We start from the raw sequence: 26559 nt of genomic DNA on the forward strand, positions 1-26559 counted from the left end.
ATGCAATCCCACCAGTCAGTGATTGTTTCTCGGGCCCAGAACCAGCACTCCACCATCTCCAGCTGTTCCGTGAACACCACCAACAACCTTGAATTGTTTCTTTCTATGTCCCAAAACAATCCAGCCTCCAAGGAATCCTCATGTTCCCCATGCCTCAGAATCAAGCACTCCATGCTGGCAATGCTCATGACAACTGTGCAGAGCTGTGCAAGCTCCATGCTTCTCTCAGAGAGGGTGGACAGCAAGGAAGAAGATGCACAAGTTGGCGGGGATTTTGAAAAGAGGCACGAAATATTATGGGACGCAGATGAAATTATAGGATGGAGAACACTGCATTATGGGAAGTTGACCCCATGCTCCCAGTCACCCCTGCACAATTCATTTCAGCCTCATGAGGCACTGCAAAAGCTTCCCAAAACCCCACACTGTGCTGGATGGTGGTGAGTTGCGCAATGAAAAACCTATTCACAGTGCACTGGAATGTGCATCAATACAAGCACTCCTGTGAGAAGCACATCACCCACACAAGAAGCATAGCATGCACAAGCAATGAAATAACTGCAGAGGCATAATTTTGTAGTGTAAACATGTCTTAAGTTCCAAGCAGCTTTCACAGGTAAAGGGGATGCACAAGTGTCATTTAAGGTAAATTGAGTTTGTGGCAAATTTCCAGCACTACTATAATCGGTCCCATGCTTTCTCTTCTTGTGCGGGTGTTCAGGGCGCCTGATCTGAGGTATTAACTGTTCCACTAGTATCCCAGAGAAGGGGAGTGGAGAAGGAGGGACCTGGGCCCGCCCTCTACTCTGGGTCCCAGCCCAAGGGCCCTAGGGATAGTGGCAAACCACTCAAACTAGCAGCTACTTCCCTCTCCAGCCCTTCATGCACTTATGTAGTCTGGTCTGAGCCGGAGCTATGCATGCCAGACCACATAAATGCAGGCCGCCATGTGGCCCAACAAGTGCAGGCATGTGTAAGCAGTGGTAAGAGGGTGACTTACAAGCATAAGATGAGGTCCGCCATGACCTGGAACTGAGCCTCATGGAGGAAGGCTCTGGCCTGAGAAGAGTCAAGGATCATGCCAATGAATTCTATGTGTTGTACCAGGATTAAGGTGAACTTTTTCTTGTTTATTAACAGCCCCAGGTCGCAACAGGTGGAACATCTGTCACACCTGATCCTGAGACCAACCCTTTATTAGCCAGTCATTGAGGTCTGGGTAAATTTGAATACCCCAGCATCTCAGGTAAGCAGCCACTGCTGCTATGCACTTTGTGAACACTCTTGGGGCTGACGAGAGACCGAATGGCAATCCCATGAATTGGAAATGGCGCTGGCCAGCATGAAATGAAGGACTTGCCTGTGCCCTGGGAAAATGGAAATATAGAAATGTGTGTCCTTCAGGTCGAGGGCAGCATACCAGTCTCCCGGATCTAAGAAGGGGATGATGGTGGTAGGGGACAACCTTGGTTCGAGTGATCATGAGCTGATTCAATTCAAATTAGATGGAAGGATAAACAAACGTAGATCTGGGATTAGGGTTTTCGACTTCTCGAGGGCTAATTTTCTATTATTTAAAGAGTTAAGGGGAAATTAGTTAGGGAATCTTTCCGGATTGGACGGGAGGAACTTGTGGATTTAAATGCGGAGGATGGCCTGGAATTACATTTAAAGGAGAATCCGCATGATTCTGCGGAAACTGTCGGGAAGCCTGCATCCCGAGAAATTGTGAAGGAAAAAACCATGGGCAGGAGTTGAAAAGCCAAGCTGGATGAGCAAGCAACTCAGAGAGGGGATTAGGAAAAAGCAGAAAGCTTACAGAGTGTGGAAGAAAGGCGGGATTAGCACGGGCCAGTCTACCTTAGTGAGGTCAGAACATGTACGGATAAAAGTGAGGAAGCTGGCTTAAAAGCCGCGTACAGAACTGGACCTTGCAAAGGGAATTCTAAAACCAATAGTAAAAGGTTCTACCCAGCCACATAAATAAGAAGCAAAAACAAAGAAAGAAGAAGTGGGGCCGATAGTTATAACACAACTGAGGATAGGAACGGAGGTTAAGGATAGACCTATTGGATCGGGACTTATGGCCCTAATATCTAGGAAATAAGTATCTAATTTGCCTCGGTCTTTTAATAAGACTAGTGAGGAGTTTTAGGGGATGTGGAGGGATATGATGATAAAACGGGAATGGATGTGGGATAGTGTGGATGTAGGATATGCCGCTATCTGAGGTAGAGGCCAGAAAACTTGAACAGCTTAATGGACAAATCGGAGGGCCCGGACAATCTCCATCGAGGATATCTAAAGGAAAACTGGCGCGTGAAATTGCGAGCCCGTTAGCGAGAATTTTTAAGCAATCGGTAAACTCGGGGGTTGTACCGTACGACTGGAGAATTGCTAACGTAGTTCCTATTTTTAAGAAAGGGAATAAAAGTGATCCGGGTAATTATAGGCCTGTTAGCTTGACGTCTGTAGTGTGTAAGGTCTTGGAAAAAATTTTAAGGGAGAAAGTAGTTAAGGACATTGAGGTCAATGGTAATTGGGACGAATTGCAACATGGATTTACTAAAGGTAGATCGTGCCAAACCAACCTGATCTCCTTCTTTGAGAAGGTGACGGATTACTTAGATAAAGGAAATGCGGTAGATCTAATTTACCTCGATTTCAGTAAGGCGTTTGACACGGTTCCGCATGGGGAACTGTTAGTTAAATTGGAAAAGATGGGGATGAATATGAAAGTTGTAAGGTGGATAAGGAACTGGTTAAAGGGGAGACTCCAGCGGGTCGTACTGAAGGGTGAATTGTCAGGCTGGAAGGAGGTTACTAGTGGAGTCCCTCAAGGATCGGTTTTGGGACCGATCTTATTTAACCTTTTTGTTACTGACCTTGGCACAAAGAGCGGGAATGTGCTAATAAAGTTTGCGGATGACACGAAGCTGGGGGTATTGCTAACACGGAGAAGGACCGGGATACTATTCAGGAAGATCTGGACCACCTTGTAAACTGGAGTAATAGTAATAGGATGAAATATAATAGTGAAAAGTGCAAGGTCATGCACTTAGGGATTAATAATAAGAATTTTAGATATACGTTGGGGACGCATCAGTTGGGAAGCGACGGAGGAGGAGAAGGACCTTGGGGTATTGGTTGATAGCAGGATGACTATGAGCCGCCAATGTGATATGGCTGTTAAAAAAGCAAATGCGGTTTTAGGATGCATCAGGCGAGGTATTTCCAGCAAGGAGAAGGAGGTGTTAGTGCCGTTATATACGGCGCTGGTGAGACCCCACCTGGAATATTGTGTGCAGTTCTGGTGTCCCATGTTTAAGAAGGATGAATTCAAACTGGAACAGGTTCAGAGACGGGCTACTAGGATGATCCGAGGAATGGAAATCTGCCTTATGAAAGGAGACTCAAAGAGCTTGGCTTGTTTAGCCTGGCCAAAAGAAGGCTCCGGGGGGATATGCTTGCTCTATATAATATATCAGGGGGATTAACGTTAGGGAGGGAGAGGAATTATTTAAGTTTAGTACTAATGTAGGCACGAGGACGAATGGGTACAAACTGGATATTAGGAAGTTTAGACTTGAAATTAGACGAAGGTTTCTAACCATTAGGGGAGTGAAGTTCTGGAACAGCCTTCCGAGGGGAAGTAGTGGGGCAAAAGACTTATCTGGCTTTAAGATTAAGCTTGATAAGTATATGGAGGGGATGTTATGATGGGATAGTTTAATTTGGGCAATTGATCTTGGATTATCGGCAGATAAGTCTGCTCAATGGTCTGTGAGGGGATGTTGGATGGGATGGGAACTGAGTTACTGCAGAGAATTCTTTCTTGGGTGCTAGCTGGTGAGTCTTGCCCACATGCTCAGGGTTTAGCTGATCGCCATATTTGGGGTCGGGAAGGAATTTTCCTCCAGGGCGGATTGGCAGAGGCCCTGGAGGTTTTTCGCCTTCCTCTGCAGCGTGGGCATGGGTCGCTTGCTGGTGGATTCTCTGCAGCTTGAGGTCTTCAAATCACAATTTTGAGGATTTCAATAACTCAGTCATGGTTAGGGGCAACCAGGGCTTTGTCAAGCCTGACCTTCAGAGGTTTTTAAGGAAGGAGATTCCACCACCTCCCTAGGTAACCCATTCCAGTGCTTCACCACCCTCCTAGTGAAAAGTTTTCCTAATATCCAACCTAAACCTCCCCCACTGCAACTTGAGACCATTAAGCCCCCTAATCATTTTTGTTGCCCTCCGCTGGACTCTTTCCAATTTTTCACACATCCTTCTTGTAGTGGGGCCCAAAACTGGACACAGTACTCCAGATGAGGCCTCACCAATGTCGAATAGAGGGGAATGATCACGTCCCTCGATCTGCTGGCAATGCCCCTACTTATACAGCCCAAAATGCTGTTAGCCTTCTTGGCAACAAGGGCACACTGTTGACTCATATCCAGCTTCTCGTCCACTGTAACCCCTAGGTCCTTTTCTGCAGAACTGCTTGCCTAGCCATTCGGTCCCTAGTCTGTAGCAGTGCATGGGATTCTTCCGTCCTAAGTGCAGGACTCTGCACTTGTCCTTGTTGAACCTCATCAGGTTTCTTTTGGCCAATCCTCTAATTTGTCTAGGTCCCTCTGTATCCTATCCCTACCCTCCAGCGTATCTACCACTCCTCCCAGTTTAGTGTCATCTGCAAACTTGCTGAGGTGCAGTCCACGCCATCCTCCAGATCATTAATGAAGATATTGAACAAAACCGGCCCCAGGACCGACCCTTGGGGCACTCCGCTTGAAACCGGCTGCCAACTAGACATGGAGCCATTGATCACTACCCGTTGAGCCCGACGATCTAGCCAGCTTTCTATCCACCTTATAGTCCATTCATCCAGCCCATACTTCTTTTAACTTGCTGGCAAGAATACTGTGGGAGACCATATCAAAAGCTTTGCTAAAGTCAAGGAATAACACATCCACTGCTTTCCCTCATCCACAGACCCAGTTATCTCTCATAGAAGGCAATTAGGTTAGTCAGGCATGACTTGCCCTTGGTGAATCCATGCTGACTGTTCCTGATCACTTTCCTCTCCTCTAAGTGCTTCAGAATTGATTCCTTGAGGACCTGCTCCATGATTTTTCCAGGGACTGAGGTGAGGCTGACTGGCCTGTAGTTCCCCGGATCCTCCTCCTTCCCTTTTTTAAAGATGGGCACTACATTAGCCTTTTTCCAGTCATCCGGGACCTCCCCGTTCGCCATGAGTTTTCAAAGATAATGGCCAATGCTCTGCAATCACATCTGCCAACTCCTTTAGCACCCTCGGATGCAGCGCATCTGGCCCATGGACTTGTGCTCGTCCAGTTTTTCTAAATAGTCCTGAACCACTTCTTTCTCCACAGAGGGCTGGTCACCTCCTCCCCCCATGTGCTGCCCAGTGCAGCAGTCTGGGAGCTGACCTTGTTTTGTGAAGACAGAGGCAAAAAAAAGCATTGAGTACATTAGCTTTTTCCACATCCTCTGTCACTAGGTTGCCTCCCTCATTCAGTAAGGGGCCCACACTTTCCTTGACTTTCTTCTTGTTGCTAACATACCTGAAGAAACCCTTCTTGTTACTCTTAACATCTCTTGCTAGCTGCAACTCCAAGTGTGATTTGGCCTTCCTGATTTCACTCCTGCATGCCTGAGCAATATTTTTATACTCCTCCCTGGTCATTTGTCCAATCTTCCACTTCTTGTAAGCTTCTTTTTTTTGTTTAAGATCAGCAAGGATTTCACTGTTAAGCCAAGCTGGTCGCCTGCCATATTTACTATTCTTTCTACACATCGGGATGGTTTTTTCCTGCAACCTCAATAAGGATTCTTTAAAATACAGCCAGCTCTCCTGGACTCCTTTCCCTTCCCCCTCATGTTATTTTCCCAGGGGATCCTGCCCATCAGTTCTCTGAGGGAGTCAGTCTGCTTTTCTGAAGTCCAGAGTCCGTATTCTACTTCTCTCCTTTCTTCGTGTCAGAATCCTGAACTCAACCATCTCATGGTCACTGCATCCCAGGTTCCCATCCACTTTTGCTTCCCCTACTAACTCTTCTCGGTTTGTGAGCAGCAGCTCTAGAAGAGCTCTGCCCCTAGTTGGTTCCTCCAGCACTTGCACCAGGAAATTGTCCCCTACACTTTCCAAAAACTTCCTGGATTGTCTGTGCACCGCTGTATTGCTCTCCCAGCAGGTATCAGGGTGACTGAAGTCTCCCGTGAGAACCAGGGCCTGTGATCTAGTAACTTTTGCTAGTTGCCGGAAGAAAGCCTCATCCACCTCATCCCCCTGGTCTGGTGGTCTACAGCAGACTCCCACCACGACATCACACTTGTTGCTCACACTTCTAAACTTAATCCAGAGACACTCAGGTTTTTCTGCAGTTTCATATCGGACCTCTCAGCAGTCATACTGCTCTCTTACATACAATGCAACTCTCCCACCATTTCTGCCCTGCATGTCCTTCCCAAACAGCTTATATCCATCCATGACAGCACTCCAGTCATGTGAATTATCCCACCAAGTCTGCTTTTACAGATCCAGACTAACATGGCTACCCCTCTTATACTTGACACCAAGTCTCTGTTATTCCAATCACATCACAGTTCCTTGACTGTGCCAGGACTTCCAGTTCTCCATGCTTGTTTCCTGTGCTTCTTGCATTTGTGTACAGACACTTAAGATAACTCGCTGATTGTCCCTCTTTCTCGCTCCGAGACAGGAGTCTTCCCCTCTTGCACTTTCCTGCGCGTGTTTCCTCCCAATATCCCATTTCCCTACTTACCTCAGGGCTTTGGTCTCCCGGTGAACCTAGTTTAAAGCCCTCCTCACTAGGTTATAGTCAGCCTGCTTGTGAAGATGCTCTTCCCTCTCTTTATTAGGTGGAGCCCATCTCTGCCTAGCATTCCTCCTTCCTGGAACACCATCCCATGGTCGAAGAATCCAAAGCCTTCTCTCCAACACCACCTGCGTAGCCATTCGTTGACATCCACAATTCGACGATTTCTACCCAGGCCTTTTCCCTGCACAGGGAGGATGGAAGAGAACACCACTTGTGCCTCAAACTCCTTTATCCTTCTTCCCAGAACCACGTAGTCTGCAGTGATCCACTCAAGGTCATTCTTGGCAGTATCACTGGTGCCCACATGGAGAAGCAGGAAGGGGTAGCAATCTGAGGGCTTGATGAGTCTCGGCAGTCTCTCCGTCACATTGTGAATCCTAGTTCCTGGCAAGCAGCAGATCTCTCGGTTTTCTTGGTCGGGGTGGCAGATAGATGACTTAGTTCCCCTGAGAAGGGAGTCCCCAACCACCCTCCTCCTTCTCTTGGGAGCGGTGGCCGTGGAACCCCCATCCCTAGGACAGTGCATCTCATGCCTTCCAATCGGTGGACTCTCCTTCTCCTCCCTTCCCTGAGATGTATCATCTAGTCCACTCTCCACATTAGTACCTGTGGAGAGAACATAAAAACGGTTGCTCATCTGTATCTCCATTAGTGGTACATGGACGCTCCTCCTTCATCTGAAGGTCACATGCTGCCAAATTTCTTCACCATCCCTCTCCCTCCTCTGCACAGCCTGCTCCAATTCTTCAGAACGTTGTGCCCGAAGAAGCATATCCTGATGTCTGTCCAGGAAGTCTTCTTTTTCTTTTATACAATGCAGGGTTAATACTTGTTGCTCCAGACCTCGAACCTTCTCTTCCAATATGGAGACCAGCTTGCACTTTTGCTTCTGTCCTGTGGAAGAAAGACAAACATGGCACAACCTGTGCAGGTTACAACAGTTGAACGCTCACTTTCCATAATTTCTTCCTTTTAAGAGCTTTCTCAGCTGTTGCAGCAACTCACAGAAGCCCGCGAGATGAAAGCTTCAATGGGCTCTCCCCAGGCGAACTCCCAGGCAAACTCCCTGTTAGCCTCCGCTGTTTGCCGCTCAGCTGGTTTGCTGCTGACTTCATGTCTCGAGGGACCTCCTCCACCGCCCCGCAGGCACAGGAGGTTCTCGACCTTTTGGATGAGGAGTTGTTCATAAGAAGAGTGGGAAGGAGTGCTGACCACGAACTGCAGGGGTGTAACATGAGGATATTACTTCAGACACCCAACGGTCCGAGGTCAATCAAGAACAGGCCAACTAAAAGGGGTGGAGGCAGTGGAGGAAAAAAAGAGTGGGAGAATGGATCCTAGGAGGTGACTGGGGCATTGTCCTTGAGCGCACACTCAAAATGACTGCTTCTGGCCTCCTTGGTTCCTGGAAGGGCCAGACTGAGCAGCTGACTAGAAAGATGATGGGTGTTGACGCTTAGATCCTTTCTTCTATAGGTGCCCAGCCAGGGCGTCCCCTAGGACCTAGAATGTGGAGTCAGAGGAGATGGAGAGCAGAACAGCTTCCTGGCCTGCTGAGGAGTATGGAGGCCCAAGGAGTGGAGAGTGGCACAGGAATCTTTAAGGCCATGGAATCTCGAGTCCATGAGCTTGGAGAAAAGCCCTACACCCTTAAATAGGAAGTCCTGTAAGTGGACTGCATCTCCTGGAACAACCCTGAGGACTGCAACCAGGAGCTGTGCCTCATGGTCCCGTGGAGGCGAGCACCCTGGCCACTGAGTCAGTAGCGTCCCGCCATTTGAAGAGCCTCCCTTGCCACTGTTACGTCCTCGTACACTAAAGCATCCTGGACTCAGTCCTGCAGGAGGGCCTTCTTCAATTTGTTAAGGGAGTCTCATAGATTAAAACTGTACCTGCCTAACAGGGCTCGGTGGTTATACACCCAAAATTGCAGGTTTGCTGTCGAATAAATCTTTCTGCCAAATAAGTCCAGTCTCTTGGGATCTTTATTTTTCGACATGCCACTGACTTGGCTCTGCCTGTCCCTTTCATTAACAGCAGACACAATCAGTGACATCGCTGGAGGAAGTGTATACAGATATTTGAACCCTTTTGTGGGGACATACTACTACTTTTCTACCTTCTGAGAAAAAGGCAGAATTGAAGAGGGGCTCTGCCACAGCAATTTGACAATCTTAAGGACCCCTGGGTGGATGGGCAGCACGACCTGGAGGAGGATATAACATTAAAGAGGTCATCGGACTCCTCCGCAACCACCTCAATTTTTAAAGTTCAAGTTAGTTGCCACCCTTTTAAGGAGGTCCTGATGCCCCTTGTAGTCATCGGGGGGGTTGCCTGTTTGGGAGGGACCTATCACCGCTTTGTCTAGAAATGACGAGTGTACCACCGGGGAGAGGTGGGTTCCCCTCCCTTCTCTGGGGATGGCTCCTTAGGTGTTGGAGTCTGATGTGCTGTCCCCATGTTGGATTTGGTTCTAGGCCCCAGAGATGGGGAGCTACGCCTGCGGTTCAGGGACCAAGCGTGGTCCACTGCCCTATGGGGCAGTGCCATGATCTGCCTGCTGTTAGGTGTTGAGTGCCTGGTGCGGTGTCTGCAGTGCCTGTCAGCCAGCTTGGTCTTTAGCCGCTGAGGCCACTTTGGGTACCTGAAGCCTGAGGAGAAGCCAGGGTCCCCTGACACTCCTGGGAGTCGGAGTCAGATCACTGGCCAGGCTGAGGGGGTTCAACCTCAGCGGTAGACCCTCATACCTTGAGGCAGGCACATGGCCTGACACAGGTCCTTTGCCCAAGGCCTCTTTACCTTCCAGTGCCGGGGGGCTTTTCTTCTTTTGTCGCTTCTTCAGCACAGGCGAAGGGGCATAGTGCTGGGCAGAGCCTGATGCCAGTGGTGCGTTACGCACCGATGTCGAGGTGCTCAGTGTGGGATCCGAGCAGGAGGGCTCCAACACAAGATGAAGCTCAGTCTCCATGAAGATGGTCCTCAAGCGGCTATCCCACTCTGTGTGTTCTGAGGTGAAAGTTTTTACAGATTCTGAACTTGTTCTTTCTATGGGATTCCCCTAAGCATTTCAAACAACTGTCGTGGGGGTCACTAATAGGCATCAGCCTGTTGCGTGACGAGTACCGTTTGAAGCCAAGAGATTGGGGCATGCCCTGCTCTGGGGTCAAATCCCAGCTGGTACTCTACCTACCAACTAACCTAACACTTAATGGCTAACTAGGAACCTACAAACTATATACAAAAGGAGACAGACAGACAATGGGCTGTGAAGAACTGCTAATGCTCTTGCAATGCAAGACAAGGCGCTCCAACCAGCTGCCACAGGTGGTAAGAAGGAACTGAGAGGGCGAAGGGTTGGCAGCATCTAATGTGCCAACACTTGAGCGCAGCCCTCAAGGGGGCACTACAGCCGACCCCACACATACCACTAAGGCAAAAAAATCTCTGCTGAGCGTGCACTGGAATGGGTTACCTAGGGAGGTGGTGAAATCTCCTTCCTTAAAAACCTCTAAAGTCAAGCTTGACAAAGCCCTGGCTGGGATGATTTAGTTGGGGATTGGTCCTGCTCTGAGCAGGGGGTTGGACTAGATGACCTCCTGAGGCCCCTTCCAACCCTGATATTCTATGACACCAAATTTAGCCTGGTCAAGTTTCCAGAAAGTGACTAGGTCATTTTGGGTGCCTCAGTTTTGGGGGCTCAATATTAGACACATTAAAGGAGCCAGATTTATCTAAAGCTTGAGGGCTCACCACTTCCTGAAAATCAGGCCATTTTAGGGTATTTCAGGTTGATCACACAAAAAACTGAGGCACATAAAATTACTAATCATTTTTTTAAAATCTTGGCCCTTGTTCCTTTCAGAATCAATCTGCAAGAGGTTATAGTGTATGTTTACTCTTTAGAAACTTCAAAGCTGGTATGTGTTGTGTTATTTGTTCATTTAGAATAGTATCTCTATTTCAGTCAAACTGCATAAAAATATGTACCGAGTAGGTAAAACACCCCACAAGAATGCATTTGTCAAGTTTATGCAGTATTTTAGCCCAATATATTAAAAACTGACTAGTGACAGTAGATGCCCAAAGTGTAATGTAAGCAAATTTTCAAAAAGTACTTGTGCTAGACCTCAGAAAATCAGGACCTTTTAAGATGTCGCAAGTGCCCAAAAATCGAAGTATCCAAAACTACTAGTTATTTCAGAAATCCTTTGCCTTAAATTTCTTTTCATAAAGTTTTATCTTTAGAAATAAAATGCAACAGAAAAGAAAAAAAGAGTGTGAACAGAATTAAACAGTGGTTCTAAATCAGGAGTTCGTGTACTCCTAGGGGTACATCAACTCACCTAGATATTTACCTAGTTTTACAACAGGCTATTTAAAAAGAACTAGCGAAGTCAGTACAAACTAAAATTTCATACAGACAGTGATTTGTTTATACTCCTCTATATACTACACCCTGAAATGTAAAGTGCAATATTTAAGTTCCAATTGATTTATTTTATAATTATATGGTAAAAATAAGAAAGTAAGCAATTTTTCAGTAATAGCGTGCTGTGACACTTTGTATTTTTGTCTGATTTTGAAAGCAAGTAGTTTTTAAATGAGGTGAAACTTGGAGGTACGCAAGACACAGATTCCTGAATGGGGTACAGTAGTCTGGAAAGGTTGAGAGCCACTGCTATGAAGTATTACAGTCTTACTCTCAATGGCTAAACCATTTAGTTCCTAATTTAAAAACATATATATGATGCAACAATTTAACTGAGGCATTGCTATCTGATTAGTGTACAGCGATGTGCCCTCTAAAATATATTTACATTTTCAAGCATTCTTCTCATTTAACAGATGATATAAAGATAGGAACATTTCAGTAGAAAGCAATTATTTTGTAGAGTTTAAACGAAAAAAAGAAAAGTCTATAGTGAAGTCAGGGTCACATAATTACACAGTCCAGGTCAGTCTCGGACGTGTTAATGCAGGTGAATTTCCACTTAATAAAACATGCCCAAAGCGCATCAAAATCCCCTATTCATTTTCCTATCCAATCACTAAAACCCAGTGAAATCTTAAGCAATTAATATATTATCAGAATTATTTGTGCTAAAATCAGCAATGGTTTTCAGCCCAGGAAATAGCAGCCCATTTACCATATGCAGAACTTGAGAAAAAAAAAGTTGGTATAATATATTCATGTTAGAAAAACTACTTCATTTCTATAACCGTGTAATATAATTTATCATCCATGAATTCCATAAAATCATAATCTATTACAACAAAAGACTCCTATCAATTGTTATTTTTGCATAACAAGTTGGCAGTGTCAAACACTAATGACATTTTGTTAGTCATCCCAAAATGCAGAATCACAGTTAAGCATAGCGGCTTATGCATAGTAACACAAAACCACCATCCTTAAGTACTTACCAGTCCAATAAACTGTACAAAACAATGACAGCAACAAAAAGGAGGATATAAGATGGTATAGAGTAACTAAGTGAAAGTAAAAAACATCTCAAACAACTGACATTAGAATTCATTCAAAGAAAATTGAACTTCTTGCCATGAACTGCAGATTGCTAGTGTTTTTTCAGTAATTAGGAAATAATATATGATTGATAAACAACAAACTACTTATTGTTATACACTGGAATTCAGAACATTATGAACATTACTTTTTCATTGTAATAAGAGTTTTAGGAGTGTAAATCACCACACTTATGTAATTTGAAATTTAAGATCAAGTTAGCCATAACCTATACTATGAACAGAAAAAATTATTAAAATGTTAAAATATTACCTTGATTTCTCTTTGTTCAACAGATTTTTCCCATATTTGTTGATCATATGCTCCAATCTAAAAAGAGAACAAAAATATCTAAATTAAATTACATTTAATGAAATATTATGCAATAAGACAACAAAATCAGTCTTCACAGAGGTAAAGTACAGCAAGAACACAAACAATGGACCATAGTTTCCTTGGAGACACTTATTTACAGAGAAACCTACATTTTCCCTGCTTCCTCCCATTTTTCATTTCCTATTATGATATAAAGGGCTCGTAATATCAATATCTCTACTCCCTGACGAGGGGAGTAGTGCTGAAATCGGTACTGCCATTTTGAATTAGGGTTAGTGTGGCTGCAATTCGATGATATTGGCCTCCAGGACCTGTCCCACAGTACACGATTGTGACCGCTTTGGACAACAATCTGAACTCAGATGCACTGGCCAGGTAGACAGGAAGAGCCCCGCAAACTTTTGAATTTCATTTCCTGTTTGCCCAGCGTGGAGCGCCAATCAGCACAGGTGACCATGCAGTCCCAGAATCAAAAGAGAGCTCCAGAATGGACTGTACGGGAGATACTGAATCTGATCTCTGTATGGGGAGATGACTCTGTTCTGTCAGAACTCCGTTCCAATAGATGAAATGCCAAAACATTTGAAAAAAATCTCCAAGGCTATGATGGACAGAGGCTACAACAGGGACTCACCACAGTGCTGAAACTTAAAGAGCTGAGACAAGTGTACCAGAAAGCCAAAGAATGAAATGGACGCTCACGGAGGGAGGGGCGAATGACGACTGTAGCTATCCTACAGTTCCCGCACTCTTCGAAAACCATCTGGATTCTTGGTTGAGTTCCCAAAGCCTGAAGGGTCAAAAAACATTGTCGCGGGTGGTTCATGGTGTGTGTTGTCGCACTCCGCCTCCGTGAAAGCAATGGGAAAAAAATCCTCTCTCGCCTGTTTTCAATGTCACCGTACATCTACTGGATGCTGCTAGCAGACACGGTGCTGCAGCGCTACACAGCAGCATCCCTTTCCCTTGCCTTGCCTTGTGGATGGCACACAGTACAGTATGACTGATATCCGTCATTGTCGTCCCATGAGTGCTCCTGGCTGGCCTCGGTGAGGTCGGCCGGGGGCGCCTGGGCAAAAATGGGAATGACTCCCGGTTATTCCCTCCTTTAAGCTTTGTCAAATGGAAATTCAGTCCTGCCTGAAATATCACAGCAGCTGGAGGCTGCCCTCCCCTCCCCACTTTATTGCCTCTGCAAGCAGAGATCAAAGTCAGTGTTGTTTCAAGTTCATGCATTCTTTATCACACAAGTGGGGGGATAACTACCACAGTAGCCCAGGAGGGGTGGGAGAGGAGGGAAGCAAGGGGTGGGGTTGTTGCAGGGGCACCCCCTAGAATGGCATGCACCTCATCATTTCTGCAGGATGTCTGGGGCTCTAACCCGGAGCAGCCGTTTGCCTCTCTGGTTCTTTAGTAGGCTTGCCTGATATTCTAGACAGGACTGACTCTCTCTTTAGACAAAACTTAAAGAAGGGAATGACCTGGGGAGTCATTCCCATTTTTGTCCATGCGCCCCCGGCCGACCTCACCGAGGCCGCCCAGGAGCACCCATGACAGCAGCAGACAGTACAGTCTGGCTGGTAACCGTCTTTGATAACTTGCAAAAGGCAAGGGGAAGCTGCTGTGTAGCGCTACAGTACTGCGTCTGTTAGCAACATCCAGTAGACATACAGAGACAGTGAAAAAAGGCTGAATGGGCTCCATGGTTGTCGTGCTATAGTGTCTGCCTGGGAAATCCAGGGAAAAGGGCGCGAAATGATTGTCTGGCATTGCTTTCACAGAGGGAGGACTGAGTGACGATATTTAACCAGAATCACCCGCAACACTGGTTTTGCCCCATCATGCACTGGGATCTCAACCCAGAATTCCAGTGGGCGGAGGAGACTGCGGGAACTACGTGATAGCTATGGGCTAGCTACCCACAGTGCAACACTCTGGAAAATTGATGCTAGCCTCAGTGAATGGATGCATACCACTGAATTAATGTGCTTAGTGTGGCTGTGAGCCCTCAACTTTATACAATCTGTTTCCAAAAAATCGGAATAATCTCGTAGTGTAGACATGCCCCAAGAGAGGGAAGAGCATCTTCACAGGCTGGCTTGCTAACCTAGTGAGGAGGGCTTTAAACTAGGTTCACCAGGGGATGGTGACCTAAGCCCAGAGGTAAGTGAGGAAGTGGGATACCAGGAGGAAACACAGGGAGGAGGGTGCAACAGGGGAAGCCTGCTGAACCATACTGAGGAAGTAAGGCAATCAGCTAGTTAACTTAGGTGCCTGTACACAAACGGCTGCAGTGGGGAAGGTCTAGGATGGATATTAGGAAACACTATTTCACTAGAAGGGTGGTGAAGCACTGGAATGGGTTACTAAGGGAGGTGGTTGAATCTCCATTCTTAGAGGTTTTTACGGCCCAGCTTGACAAAGCCCTGGCTGGGATGATTTAGTTGGACTAGATGATCTCCTGATGTCTCTTCTAGCCCTCATCTTCTACGATTCTATGATACTTTAGTCAGGAATTTTGGATGCAGACATATATATACACCTTTTCCTTATTTAAAAAACTGCATTAAGGAGAGTTAGCTACCAACGCTTGTAATTCTGTCACTCTTCTCATGGAGGTAACAGCTACCAAAAAATACTACTTTCATAGAGAGATGCAGTAAAGAGCAAGCACCCTTCATTCAAAGGGTGGAACCATCACTTGAGTTAGATCCCATTCCTCCCTTGGACTCCACGGTGCTATGACATGGGGACTTAAACTGACCAGACCCTGTCCAGATCTGATGACACAGGATTAGAAAAATACCAAACAGCCCACAGCTGCTTTCCCCCACAGGTGGAAAGCAGAAATAGCTGCCAGATGAACTCTGATGGACCTAATTGATCAGCCTTGTTGTTTTTGGTGGAACAAATCATACAAAACATGGTATAGAGGCCAGTACTGGTGAAACATCCTTTTGCTTTTACCACAAGGATAATTATTTCCACTTCAACCGGTAAGCATGTTTAGTAGGTGACTTTCTGGAATTCATGAGAATGTTTTGCACATTCCCCAAACATTGCCTCCTGAGACATTAACCATGCAGCATTCAGGCCATCGGATGTAGCAAGAAGCCGTGGCCTTGGGAGTTCAGATTGGCTTCTGAAGGTAGTATCAAAGGAGACTCAGCAAACAGGCTCACCAGACTGGTGAACCAGTGCTGGCGAGACCACACTGGTACTATGGGGATCATGCGAACATGATCCTGCTTGACCTTGAGCAACATCTGGGGAGGTACAGGAGGAGTGGTAGGCAAACAGTGGTTTCTCTTTCCAAGACAGCAGGAAAGAGTCTGGTCAAAGATCCTTGATTAAGATCTCCCTGGAACAAAAGAAGCTGGCATATTCTGTTGAGACAAGTAGCCAACATGTCTAGGAGACGCACCGACTCCCAGATTTGAAAAATGAATCGCACTATATCCAAGCTTAGAGACCAGTCGTAATTCTCGTTGAATGTTCTGCTCAGGAGATCCACAGAGCTGTACTGAACACCAGGAAGGTGGGAGGCTTTGAGGTGTATTGTTCTGGTGATAACAAAACTCACTTCTAAACAATGTATCACTTCTAAAGATGTATCATTTCTAAACAATGACTATCTGATCTGGCCACTCTCTGCCTGTTCAAGTACAAAATTGTTACCGTGTTGTCCATGAGGACTTGTGGGGTCTCTCCCTTGATAGGAGGAGAAAAACCAGATGAACAGCTCACAACTCACGTTTTTGAGGAGAGCCCAAATCTTGAGAAGACCATAGATGCCGAGTCCACAGATTTCCTAGGCGAGCTCCCCATCTCAGAGAATCATAGGGTTACTAGGAATCACAAGGGCCATCCAGTCCAACCTTCCTCCAAGACGTAGGACCTGTTGTGCTCAAACCATCCAAGATAGATGGCTATCCAAACTCCTTTTGAAAACCTCCTCCTCCAGTGAAAAAACTTCTACAACCTCCCGAGGTTCCATTGTCCTACTGATCTTACAGTTCGGAAGTTTTTCCTGAGATTTAATCCAAACCTGCTACACTGTAGTTTGAACCCATTACCTCCTGTCCTACCCTCTGTGGCAAGAGAGAACAACTTTTCTCCATCTTTTTTTGGCAGCCTTTCTGAAAGTATCTGAAAACTGCTAACATATCCCGCCTTAATCCCCCCTTTTCCAAACTAAACATACCCATTCCTTCATGCTTTGCTCATAAGGCTTGTATTCCATCCCTCTGATCATCTTTATCACTCACCTCTGAATCCTTTCCAAGTTCTCTATATTCTTTCTACACATTGGTAGACAGCACTCAAGGCCACCTCCAGGCATCAGCTGAGCAAGCTCGTGCTTGGGGCGGCAGATTCTACAGGGCGGCATTCCGCCCAGTCCTAAGGCAGCACAGCAGGTTATTTTCTTTTTTTTTGACTCCCCGATCCGGCCACCCTGTAGGTGGTGGAGGAGGGGACCACCCTGCAGCAAACTTGGCAGGGCAGCCCGCGTCCTTCCCTCTCAGCCGACCGGAGTGGCGCAGAGCCCTCCCGGCAGGCGGCACAGTGGTCGGGGCCGTGGGGCGAGCGCCCTGCTAAAGCCCTGGGCATGCCCCTTTTCTCTCTCCTCCCTGTTCCCCCCATTAGACCGGGGGTGCACCCCGCTGCACCCTGGCTGCGGCCGCCCTGTAGGGTTTTTTTGTTTTGTTTTTTTCCCCCTGCTTTGCTGGCCGCACCGTACCCGCCCCCCACCGCTTTGCCACTCCAGCCATGCCGTTTTTTTATCTGGTCCCCTCCTCCCCCTGCTTTGCCGCTCCATGTTATTTTTTTTCCTTCTATTTTGCCACTCTGGCCGTGCCGCAGGTTTTTGTTTGTTTGTTGGTTGGTTTGTTTTTCCCTGCTTTGCCGCTCCAGCAATGCGCCCCCCGCTTTTCTTTTTTTGAGCTTGGGGCAGCAAAAGAGCCAGAGCCAGCCCTAACAACACTCCAGCTGAGGCCTAACCAGCATCGAATAGAGCGGAGTTGCACGCTATACCTTTGTTAATGCAACCTAAAATTATATTTGCTTTTTTTGCAACCGTATCATATTATTGACTCATGTTCAGGCTGTTATCCACCATAAATCCCAGATCCTTCTCAGCAGTGCTGCTGCCAACCCAGTTTTTCCCCATTCGGTTTTTTTCCTCCAAGTATAGCATCTTATATTTGTCTTTGATGAATTTCATTTTGGCATCTAGTTCTCCAATTTATCAAGATCCCTCTGAATTTTAGCGCTATCCTCCAAAATATTGGCCACCCCATCCCCAACTTTGTGTTATCTGCAAACTTGATCGTTATGCTCTCTATTCCTACAGTTGATACATGATCAGTTCCTGTAAGAGTCTCACCTCAAATAATACCAATAAAATCTTTAGTTCATTTTTAAATTTGATTTGTTTCTACAATTAATCATGTCCTTTGGCCTAGCCATAGGTAATTCTCTGGTACTGGGTTTATTTTGTTCCACAACACCACCTTGTACTTATTAGATAGTATTGTATTTTCCCTGGTAATAGCTGATCTGAGAGTAGAGATGGTTGCTTACACAGTATAACAAAGCATATTCATTTCAGGACTTTGGCTGAACCTAACTGAACCAATCCAGTCTACAAATAGAGTAATAGCGTTTTTATAAACTCAGAAAAATGCTTTGCATTTAAAAAGGTAGCAAAATGTTTCCTTTTCTTTTGATTAATCTCCTTCCTTTGGTTAATCAACACTTAACAAAACACAAGCAACTATACTTTTCAGCTACTTCAATTTGACTACACCATTAGTTGTAAGTACTATATATGGTTGTATACTGAAATATTAACAAGCATATAAATTATGCTAGCTTGTTACTATGTTTATAATTCTAATTCTATGATGATTGCAGAAGCCTGGAAAAAACTTAACATACCTGCCTCTTCAGTACAGAGTCCAAATCATAATTATACAATTCCTCCTAAGAAAGCCTTTATTATAATGATATCCACTAGATCTGGTACTTCTACATTTATATGAACATCTAATTGAGGCAATGTCCCACTTGTCAGTAATGATTTGGCACATTCTTTTTGTACCTAAATTAAATGGCTGAGTATATATTGATTAGTTTCTTTTATTTAATTATAAATCTGAATCTACTGGTGTCAGCTTGAATTTTCTTATGTACACTTTCTTATATACCCTTTTCTGGCCAGAAATGATATACTTCATTATTAATATTGCTGTAAATTAATAGCTCTTGACTGAAACTTAGCCTAAAGGATCTGAAACCAAAAATTGATGCTGCTTTGATTTGTACTGAGTTCCTTTGTATTCAGTTCATTTTTTGAGACTTGTAAGTGTGGTATCTTTCGCAAAATGAAAAAAATGGAAAGGCTGCCTCTTCTTTCTTTGATGTGTTGGTCTTCCACACCTTAAGGTTAAATTTATAAGATTTATATATACACATGTTCAGGTGTGCACATTTAGTTCTTCCAGGACCCATATAAAAATACTTCGAGTATTCTTCTGACCTCTCAGTGTCCCAGCAAATAGACAGTAAATGAGTTACTGGCCAAAATGTAAATTTCCCTTTCACAATCAAGGAGTTATTTTCAGTTACAGAAATAAATAGCGATTGTGTCTTGTATGTAATGTTTCAATAAAGCTCCATCCAGGTTTGACTGATTGCTTTAGTAATACAATCTAAATTATTTTGTTATTTATAGAATATTAAGTTATTCTGAATGCCTTTTCTCTTTAACTTCATTGTTCATGGTCAAAGCTTAAGTAGATCATAACTGATAACCATAAAAAAACCGCTGGACAGAAAACAAGCCATCACTGAGTATTACCTAGCAACACTGATATATGTGGAAGTAATATAAAATCTGACTCTTCAAGTGACTGCACATGTCCATTGCACTTCAGGTGTTGTGTGTGCCAAGTGCATCAGAGTCACAGATTTTTTCGTTAGTGGTAACAGTCGGGGGAAGTGGGGACACATGCTGGTTAGGCCTCAAGCTGGAGTGCTGTGTCCAATTTTGGTCACCCATGCGTAGAAAGAATATAGAGAACTTGGAAAGGATTCAGAGGTGAGTGATAAAAATGATCAGAGGGATGGATTTCTAGAACCTCATAGACTAATACTGGCCTAAACTCAGAAGAATCTATATTTATACTGCTTAGTCTCACATAGAAGCTGACAATCATATGCATGTCCCCAAACATGGAAATAATCAGAATCCACCAAGCTGTTAATTGTCAGAGTAAATTAATGGAAGGATAGCCAAATAACCCATAACAGCTTTGAAAAGTAAATAACTTTTTAGGAGAGAGTTTATTTGCCTTTTAGTGTTGAAGCATATAGAGGTCAACATTTTCAAGTTCTTCTCCAGAACCATCAGGATTAAAATGATTTTTTTTTTTTTTAATAATTTTTAAACGAAAGTGGAGATTCTAGAGTACACTATTTCCAGCAGCTGGGGACTTTAAGAAAAAAAAAAATCAGAAAACAAACTAAAAATCTTGATAATAGGCAAACACTATATCCCTCATGATATGGAAGACACTCTTTTAAACAAATGACTGTAAATAGATGAAATATTGTCTTCCTGAGTCTGCAGATAGCCTGAGACAATAGTCCTGCAAAGAATGAACTGCTCCACTCATTTCAATGGAATAGGAGCTCTGAAAACACAATGATAATATTTGTGTGTATAAGATCCAGAGGTCCACAATCAGAGTGTGCATATGTCTCTGTAGACAAATCAGAGGAGAGGACTGTACCCATTTGTGTCTTCTTAACATTATGCAGAAGCCAGTGCTCAATCACCAACAGGAAGTGGGGAAACTAAGGCAAAATTGTTGTAGAGGATATTTTAAACCCTTAACTTCTAGAATAGAGGCTCTGGTCATACACGTCCCCAACTGTAATTACTAAACCAGAGCTCTATGGCTCTTGAGCAAAAGCAAATAATGCTATACAGTGAGAATCTGCAGAGGAAGTTTTACTGAAGGAATAGAAAGTACTGGTATTTGGGCAAAAAAATTGAAAAAACACTGAGTTTCATTCCAATCTGTCTCAATTGGCATTTCCATTTTTATAACTTATTAATTTTTTGGTGCTTTTTAAAAAATGTTAGCAGACGTACTTCCTACAATGCCAAGTATGGATGTTAACCATCATCATTTAGATTTGACATCCCTCTCCCCTGCTATCCCTTGCAAATTACTCTAAACCAGAGGTTCTCAAACTGTGGGTCAGGACCACAAAGTGGGTCACAACCCCATTTTAATGGGATCACCAGGGCTAGCTTAGATTTGCTGTGGCCTGGGGCTGAAGCCAGAGCCCTACCATCCAGGGCCAAAGCCAAAGGGCTTCAACCTTTGGCGGCGGGCTCATGTTACAAGCCCCCCACCCACAGCAGTGGGACTCAGGCTTCAGTGGGGCTCAGGCTTCGGTCCCCCCTCTGGTGTTGTGTAGTAATTTTTGTGGTTAATTTTTGTGGTCAGAAAGGGGTCACAGTGCAATGAAGTCTGAGAACTCCTGCAGTAAAAACAATAAGTGTTTCCCTTTCAAACCAAGTTTGTGGGAGAATAATAGAGACAATTAGCCAGTACGAAGAATAATGAAGTGGGGGGGGAGGAAAGCAGTGGAGTAGGGGGTGCAATCAGAGCAGGACAGGTGGCGTAGGGGTTTGGGGGAAAGGGTGGAGTGGGGGCAGGGCCTGGGGCGGTGCAGGTAGATCACTCCCCAGGAACTGAGGAAGTGAGCACCTATGCTCACACTCCTACTTATTCCAGCCTCAGCCCCTATAACACATCTAAATCCCCATTTCCCTCCCATACTCCATTCCCAGCTTCTCTAGCACTATGTGTGGTTCCTTCAAATAATCTCCATCCAGGACAGTCACACATGGTAAACAGAATAAGCCTTATGTTTACAGAAGAGTGACTATTACAATATACACCTCTACCCCGACAGAATGCTGTCCTCGGGAGCCAAAAAAAAAAATATTACTGCGTTATAGGTGAAACCACATTATATCAAACTTGCTTTGATCCGCCAGAGCGTGCAGCCCTGCTCCCCCCCCCACCGCCCCTGCCGAGCGCTGTTTTACTGTGTTCTATCCGAATTTGTGTTATATCGGAGAAAATGCGTATGTACATAGATGAACAGGTAATACTTTAATCTAATCATACAAATGAAGGTCTGTTCTTAATCTGTTATTAAAAACCTCCAATGACAGGGATTCCCTGGGTAACCTGTTCGAGTGTTTAATGACTCATTGTTAGAAAACTTGCTTGATATCCAACCTAAATTTCCCTTGCTGTGAACTAAGCAACTTCTTGTTCTAGCCTTCTTGTCCCTATCAAATCCACGGCCCATTTTGGTTAATTTCATAGTCATCAAATTTAAAAAGAAAAAAAAAAAATCATAAATTTCACTGTTTCAGATATTTAAATCTGAAATTTCACACAACTGTAAACATGGGGATCCCGACCCAAAATAAGGTCATGGAGAGAAGGGTCACAAGGCTATTGTAGGAGGGTTGTGGTATTGCCACTCTTACTTCTATGCTGCTGCCTTCAGAGCTGGGCAGCTAGAGGGCAGCCACTGGCCAAGCGCCCAGTTCTGAGGGCAGCATTGTGTCCAGCAGCAGCGCATAAGTCAAGGTGGCAATACCATACATGCCACCATCACTTCTGTGCTGCTGATGGCAGCAGTGCTGTCTTCCGAGATAGACTCCCAAGACAGCAGCCGTGGAGCTTCCTGCAGCTGTGGGAAGTTCCTAGAGATGGGTCTGACCCAGCCTGAGAGCGGCCCCATGCAGAGGAAAAGACAGTCCTGTCCCTCCCCAGAGAGTCCGAGACTAGCAGCTGGAGCCTGGGGCACCATAGGCTCCCTGGCTCCAGGCCCAGCATTTGAGAGTTAACAAGGGGGTTGGGCTGGGTGCGTGGGTGGATGGTGACCATGACGCCCCTCGACAGAGACCTGGGTGGTCGCTCACTCAAAGTTGGCCCTGCCTCCCCCAAATGTAATGACCCCTCTCCCTCATACCATGCCACCCTCACTTATGCACTGCTGCTGGTGGCAGCACTGCCTTCAGAGCTCGGCTCCCAGCCAGCAGCCTTCACTTTTCAGCTACCCTACTCAGTGAAATCTGGTCTTCCCCATGAAATCTGGCTATTGCACGGGAGATCAGATTTCACTGTCTGACATGTTTTTCTCAGCCATGATTTTGGTAGGGCCTTAACTATAACCATTAGATCCTTTCAGCATCAGTGGTTGCAAGTTTGTTACTGACTCACTGGCAGTTCAGGTCCAATCTAGTTTAACAATAGCAATCTACCAGTTAATCTCACCAATTGGTAGAATATTTGACAAGAGCACAAAATCCTGATTTTTAAACCTGATTTTAAATTTAATGGAGTTTAGTTCCCAAAATATTAGTTTTCCTAGTCCAAAACAGACATGAATAGGATAGTTCATCAATAAAGCTTCTACTTTAAAGCACCATTAATTTTTTTTTCTTTTTCTTTTCTTTTTTTTAAAATATATTCAGCATATGAAATCTAGGGACCTGTACTGTGTCCATCAGAGATCTATCTTCACCTTATCACACCAGCAAGAGAGCACAGTTGCCAGCTTTCATGCAGTAAGCATCCCGACTTTCACAATAAACCAAAAAACAAGCCAATCCCTTTTGAAAACAAGGCCAAAACAAGCCAATCCCTAAGAACCTCAATACTCTATGTAACTAGATCCCCCTAGCGTGCAGTATGGGACTGTGTTGGGCCCACTGTGCACCCCTGACTCTCCCCCCCTTGCCCCTGCTTGCTGGGAGCCAATCAAAAAAAAAAAAAAAGAAGCAACAAGCTACAAGCCAAAAAACTGGCCAACAAGCAACTCACCAGCCAATTAAGCCAAAAATAAGCCCAATTTCTGCGTTTTTTTTTTTGCAGGTTTGGTGTGTCTGCAAGAGAGTTTTCCAAACACTGCACATGCGTGTGATTGATGGCTTCCTGGAATGCAGCATGACTGCAATAATTTTATTCAATAGCCCTCTCTTTTCAGGTTTACATTTTCAGCATAATTCTCTTTTTGGCCTAGTGACTGAGTCCTCATGGCAAACTCAGCCTTAGCCCCTAAAGTGCTGAAGGCAGAAATTAAACAGCAGAACTCCTTTCTTTAATCTATTCAAGAAAAATCCAAAAGGAAGATCTGAAGGTGCTATTTGAATACCAGAAGAATAATTCTTAATGTAATTTGGATGAAGTTATTATGATAGAGGGAGCAGTTCTGTGGAAGATATGGTATAGAATCATGTAATAAGTCTTACACAAAAAGGGGAAGAGTCAAGGCTGTACAGGCAATCAACCTTGTCATTTGCCTTAGTGCTTCAATTTTCAAATGCAACATTTTTAGATTTTTTGTAGCAAATTCCCTATGGTTTGGGTAAAAAAATTCCATCATATTTCAACTATTTGCTGAGTACTTCAGGCTCCCTAGATACCACGGTTATAGGGACTGTATAATTACAAAGAGATATGATACTCTGTACTGCACAATGCGTGCAACTAATCAGGCAGAATTCTTGACTCGTTCCATGATCTAGAGAAAGGCTGGACTCCAGAGGTATGCTTCTGTTTCTGTGCACCTTCATTAGATAAACAAAGACACAGTACTCCCTAGGAACTTTCCTAAGATGCCTATGCATTATTATTATTTGTACTGCAGTACCAGCCAAAGATCCCAATCAAAAGTTACAGCCACATTGAGCTAACACACAGAAGTCATGGTCCAAAGATCTTACAAACTAACGTGCTGCCCCAAGACCTTACAAACTAATGCGCTGTATCCACAGCACTTCCAGCCCTGACTGTTTGCAGAGTTACAAATGAATCAACCTGGCCAACTGCTTCTTCCCTATGTCTCTTAATAGTTTCACATTGAGGAATGCTGACAGGGAGGCACAGAGTTCTCTCTCGTGCCCTCTCTTATTGACTCCTAAGCTTGGGGCCTAGGTGACTTTAACTGTTACCAAAGTTTCAGCTATCACTTATGTTAATGAATTTTAATCCCCTCAACTTCTCTCTGGTGATATAGGTGCTGGAATTAGGGGTGCTGTCGCACCCACTGGCTTGAAGTGGTTTCTATTATATATAGGGTTTACAGTTTGATTCAATGGCTCTCAACATCCCCACTATATAAACTGTTCAAACCCCCCTGTCTGGTCAATCTTTCATCCATGTCTGTCTCATTATGCACCTTGGATTTTTGAATGCCATCTCAAATTCACACAAAAAACACTTATTTTTTTCCTTCCAAAAAGCTTTTCTTCAACTTTCCCTCACCATCACATTTAGCCCTGTCAAAGAAGTATTACTCCCACTTTGAACTTTAGCGTCCAGAAAGTGGGGACCTGCATGTACCCTTCTAAGCTTAATTCCTAGCTTAGATCTGATAGCGCTGCCACCAACCAGAAATTCCAGTGTCTGGTACACTCCCTGTCTCCCCAAATTCTTTCCTGGGGGACCCAAGACCCAAACCCCTTGGGACTTAAAATAAAGAGAAATAAACCATTTCCACTCCTTTCCCCCCATCCCAGACTTCCCCTCCCTGGGTTACCCTGAGAGATACACTGATCCTCTCTGTTTTAGGATCTAAGGAGTTTGGAAGTAACCTTCCCCCCACCTCCTTTTCCCCCCACCAATCCCCTGGTGAGTTCAGACCCAATCCCCTTGGGTCTTATACAAGGGAAAAAAAATCGATCAGGTTCTTAAAAAGGAAAGCTTTTAATTAAAGCAAGAAAAAATAAAAATTCTCTCAGCAAAAACCAAGATGGAAAATATTTACAGGGTCTTCAGCTTATATAGACTAGAGGGACTCCTTCCCCACAGCCTACGTACAAGTTACAGCAAACAGAGGTAAAATACCCTTCCAGCAAAATACACATTTGCAAATTAAGAAAACAAACAAAACTAATTCGCCTTTTCTAGCCAGTACTTACTACTCTGAACATGAGGGACTGTTAGAAAGAATGGAGACAGATTTGGTTGCACGTCTGGCTCCTCTTAGTCCCAAGAGAGAACAAAGAGCAAAACAAACAGCACAAACAAAGACTTCCCTCCACCAAGATTTGAAAGTATCTTGTCCCCCGATTGGTCCTTTGGTCAGGTGTCAGCCAGGTTCACTGAGCTTGTTAAGCCTTTACAGGTAAAAGAGACATTAACCCTTAACTATGTGTTTATGACAGAGGCTCAATCTTCATTTTTGTCTCCTTCACATACAATCAGACTTTTGTCAAAACCAAACAGTATACTTCTACGAAAAAAAAAAAAAGTTTGTTTGAATGAGGACACAGTGGACCAAAACTTAAAGTTAAGAGTTGCACTAGTTTAAATGAGCAGCATATGACTTAATAGATCTTTAACAAAATTAAAGTTACAAATAATACCTATCAGTTAACTGACAGTAAATATATTGATACTCTAAATATATATATATAATTTGCTAGTTTATGCACTCAGTGCCTTACAAGTGATTCACAAAACAATGTACTTTACTAAGCAATGAGTATGATTTACACGGGGACACTAAGAAACTGCCAAACTACTGAAGGGTAAAGAAAAAAAAAAACATTTCTTGGCTACTGTTCAAAATTTCTAACCACCAATCCACTTGAGCAACTGGTTAGCTACATTTTTCCTCTAGAACATAAACTTTAAAATATGTCTAAGCTCACTCAGCCTAGGAGCTGCAGGGACACATGGAACCAGGTAGAGACCCCCTGCCAGCCCCGCCAGCATCAGCAGGAGTCCCAGGCAGCACCCC

The 26559-nt window shown here is 44.4% G+C and overlaps 1 protein-coding gene across 2 annotated transcripts in view; it reads right to left on the reverse strand.

The window, feature by feature from the left end:
* The window catches only part of PHTF2 (putative homeodomain transcription factor 2), a 211564-nt gene that overhangs the window by 143943 nt on the left and 41062 nt on the right, over positions 1–26559 (reverse strand). For both annotated transcript variants that reach the window (XM_075064450.1, XM_075064461.1), the window contains exon 3: positions 12649–12705. In XM_075064450.1, coding sequence (XP_074920551.1) covers positions 12649–12705 — 57 coding nt within the window. The remainder of the gene's footprint in view (positions 1–12648; positions 12706–26559) is intronic.

This window comes from Chelonoidis abingdonii, chromosome 1 (assembly GCF_003597395.2).
Source record: "Chelonoidis abingdonii isolate Lonesome George chromosome 1, CheloAbing_2.0, whole genome shotgun sequence".
Classification (NCBI taxonomy): domain Eukaryota; kingdom Metazoa; phylum Chordata; order Testudines; family Testudinidae; genus Chelonoidis; species Chelonoidis abingdonii.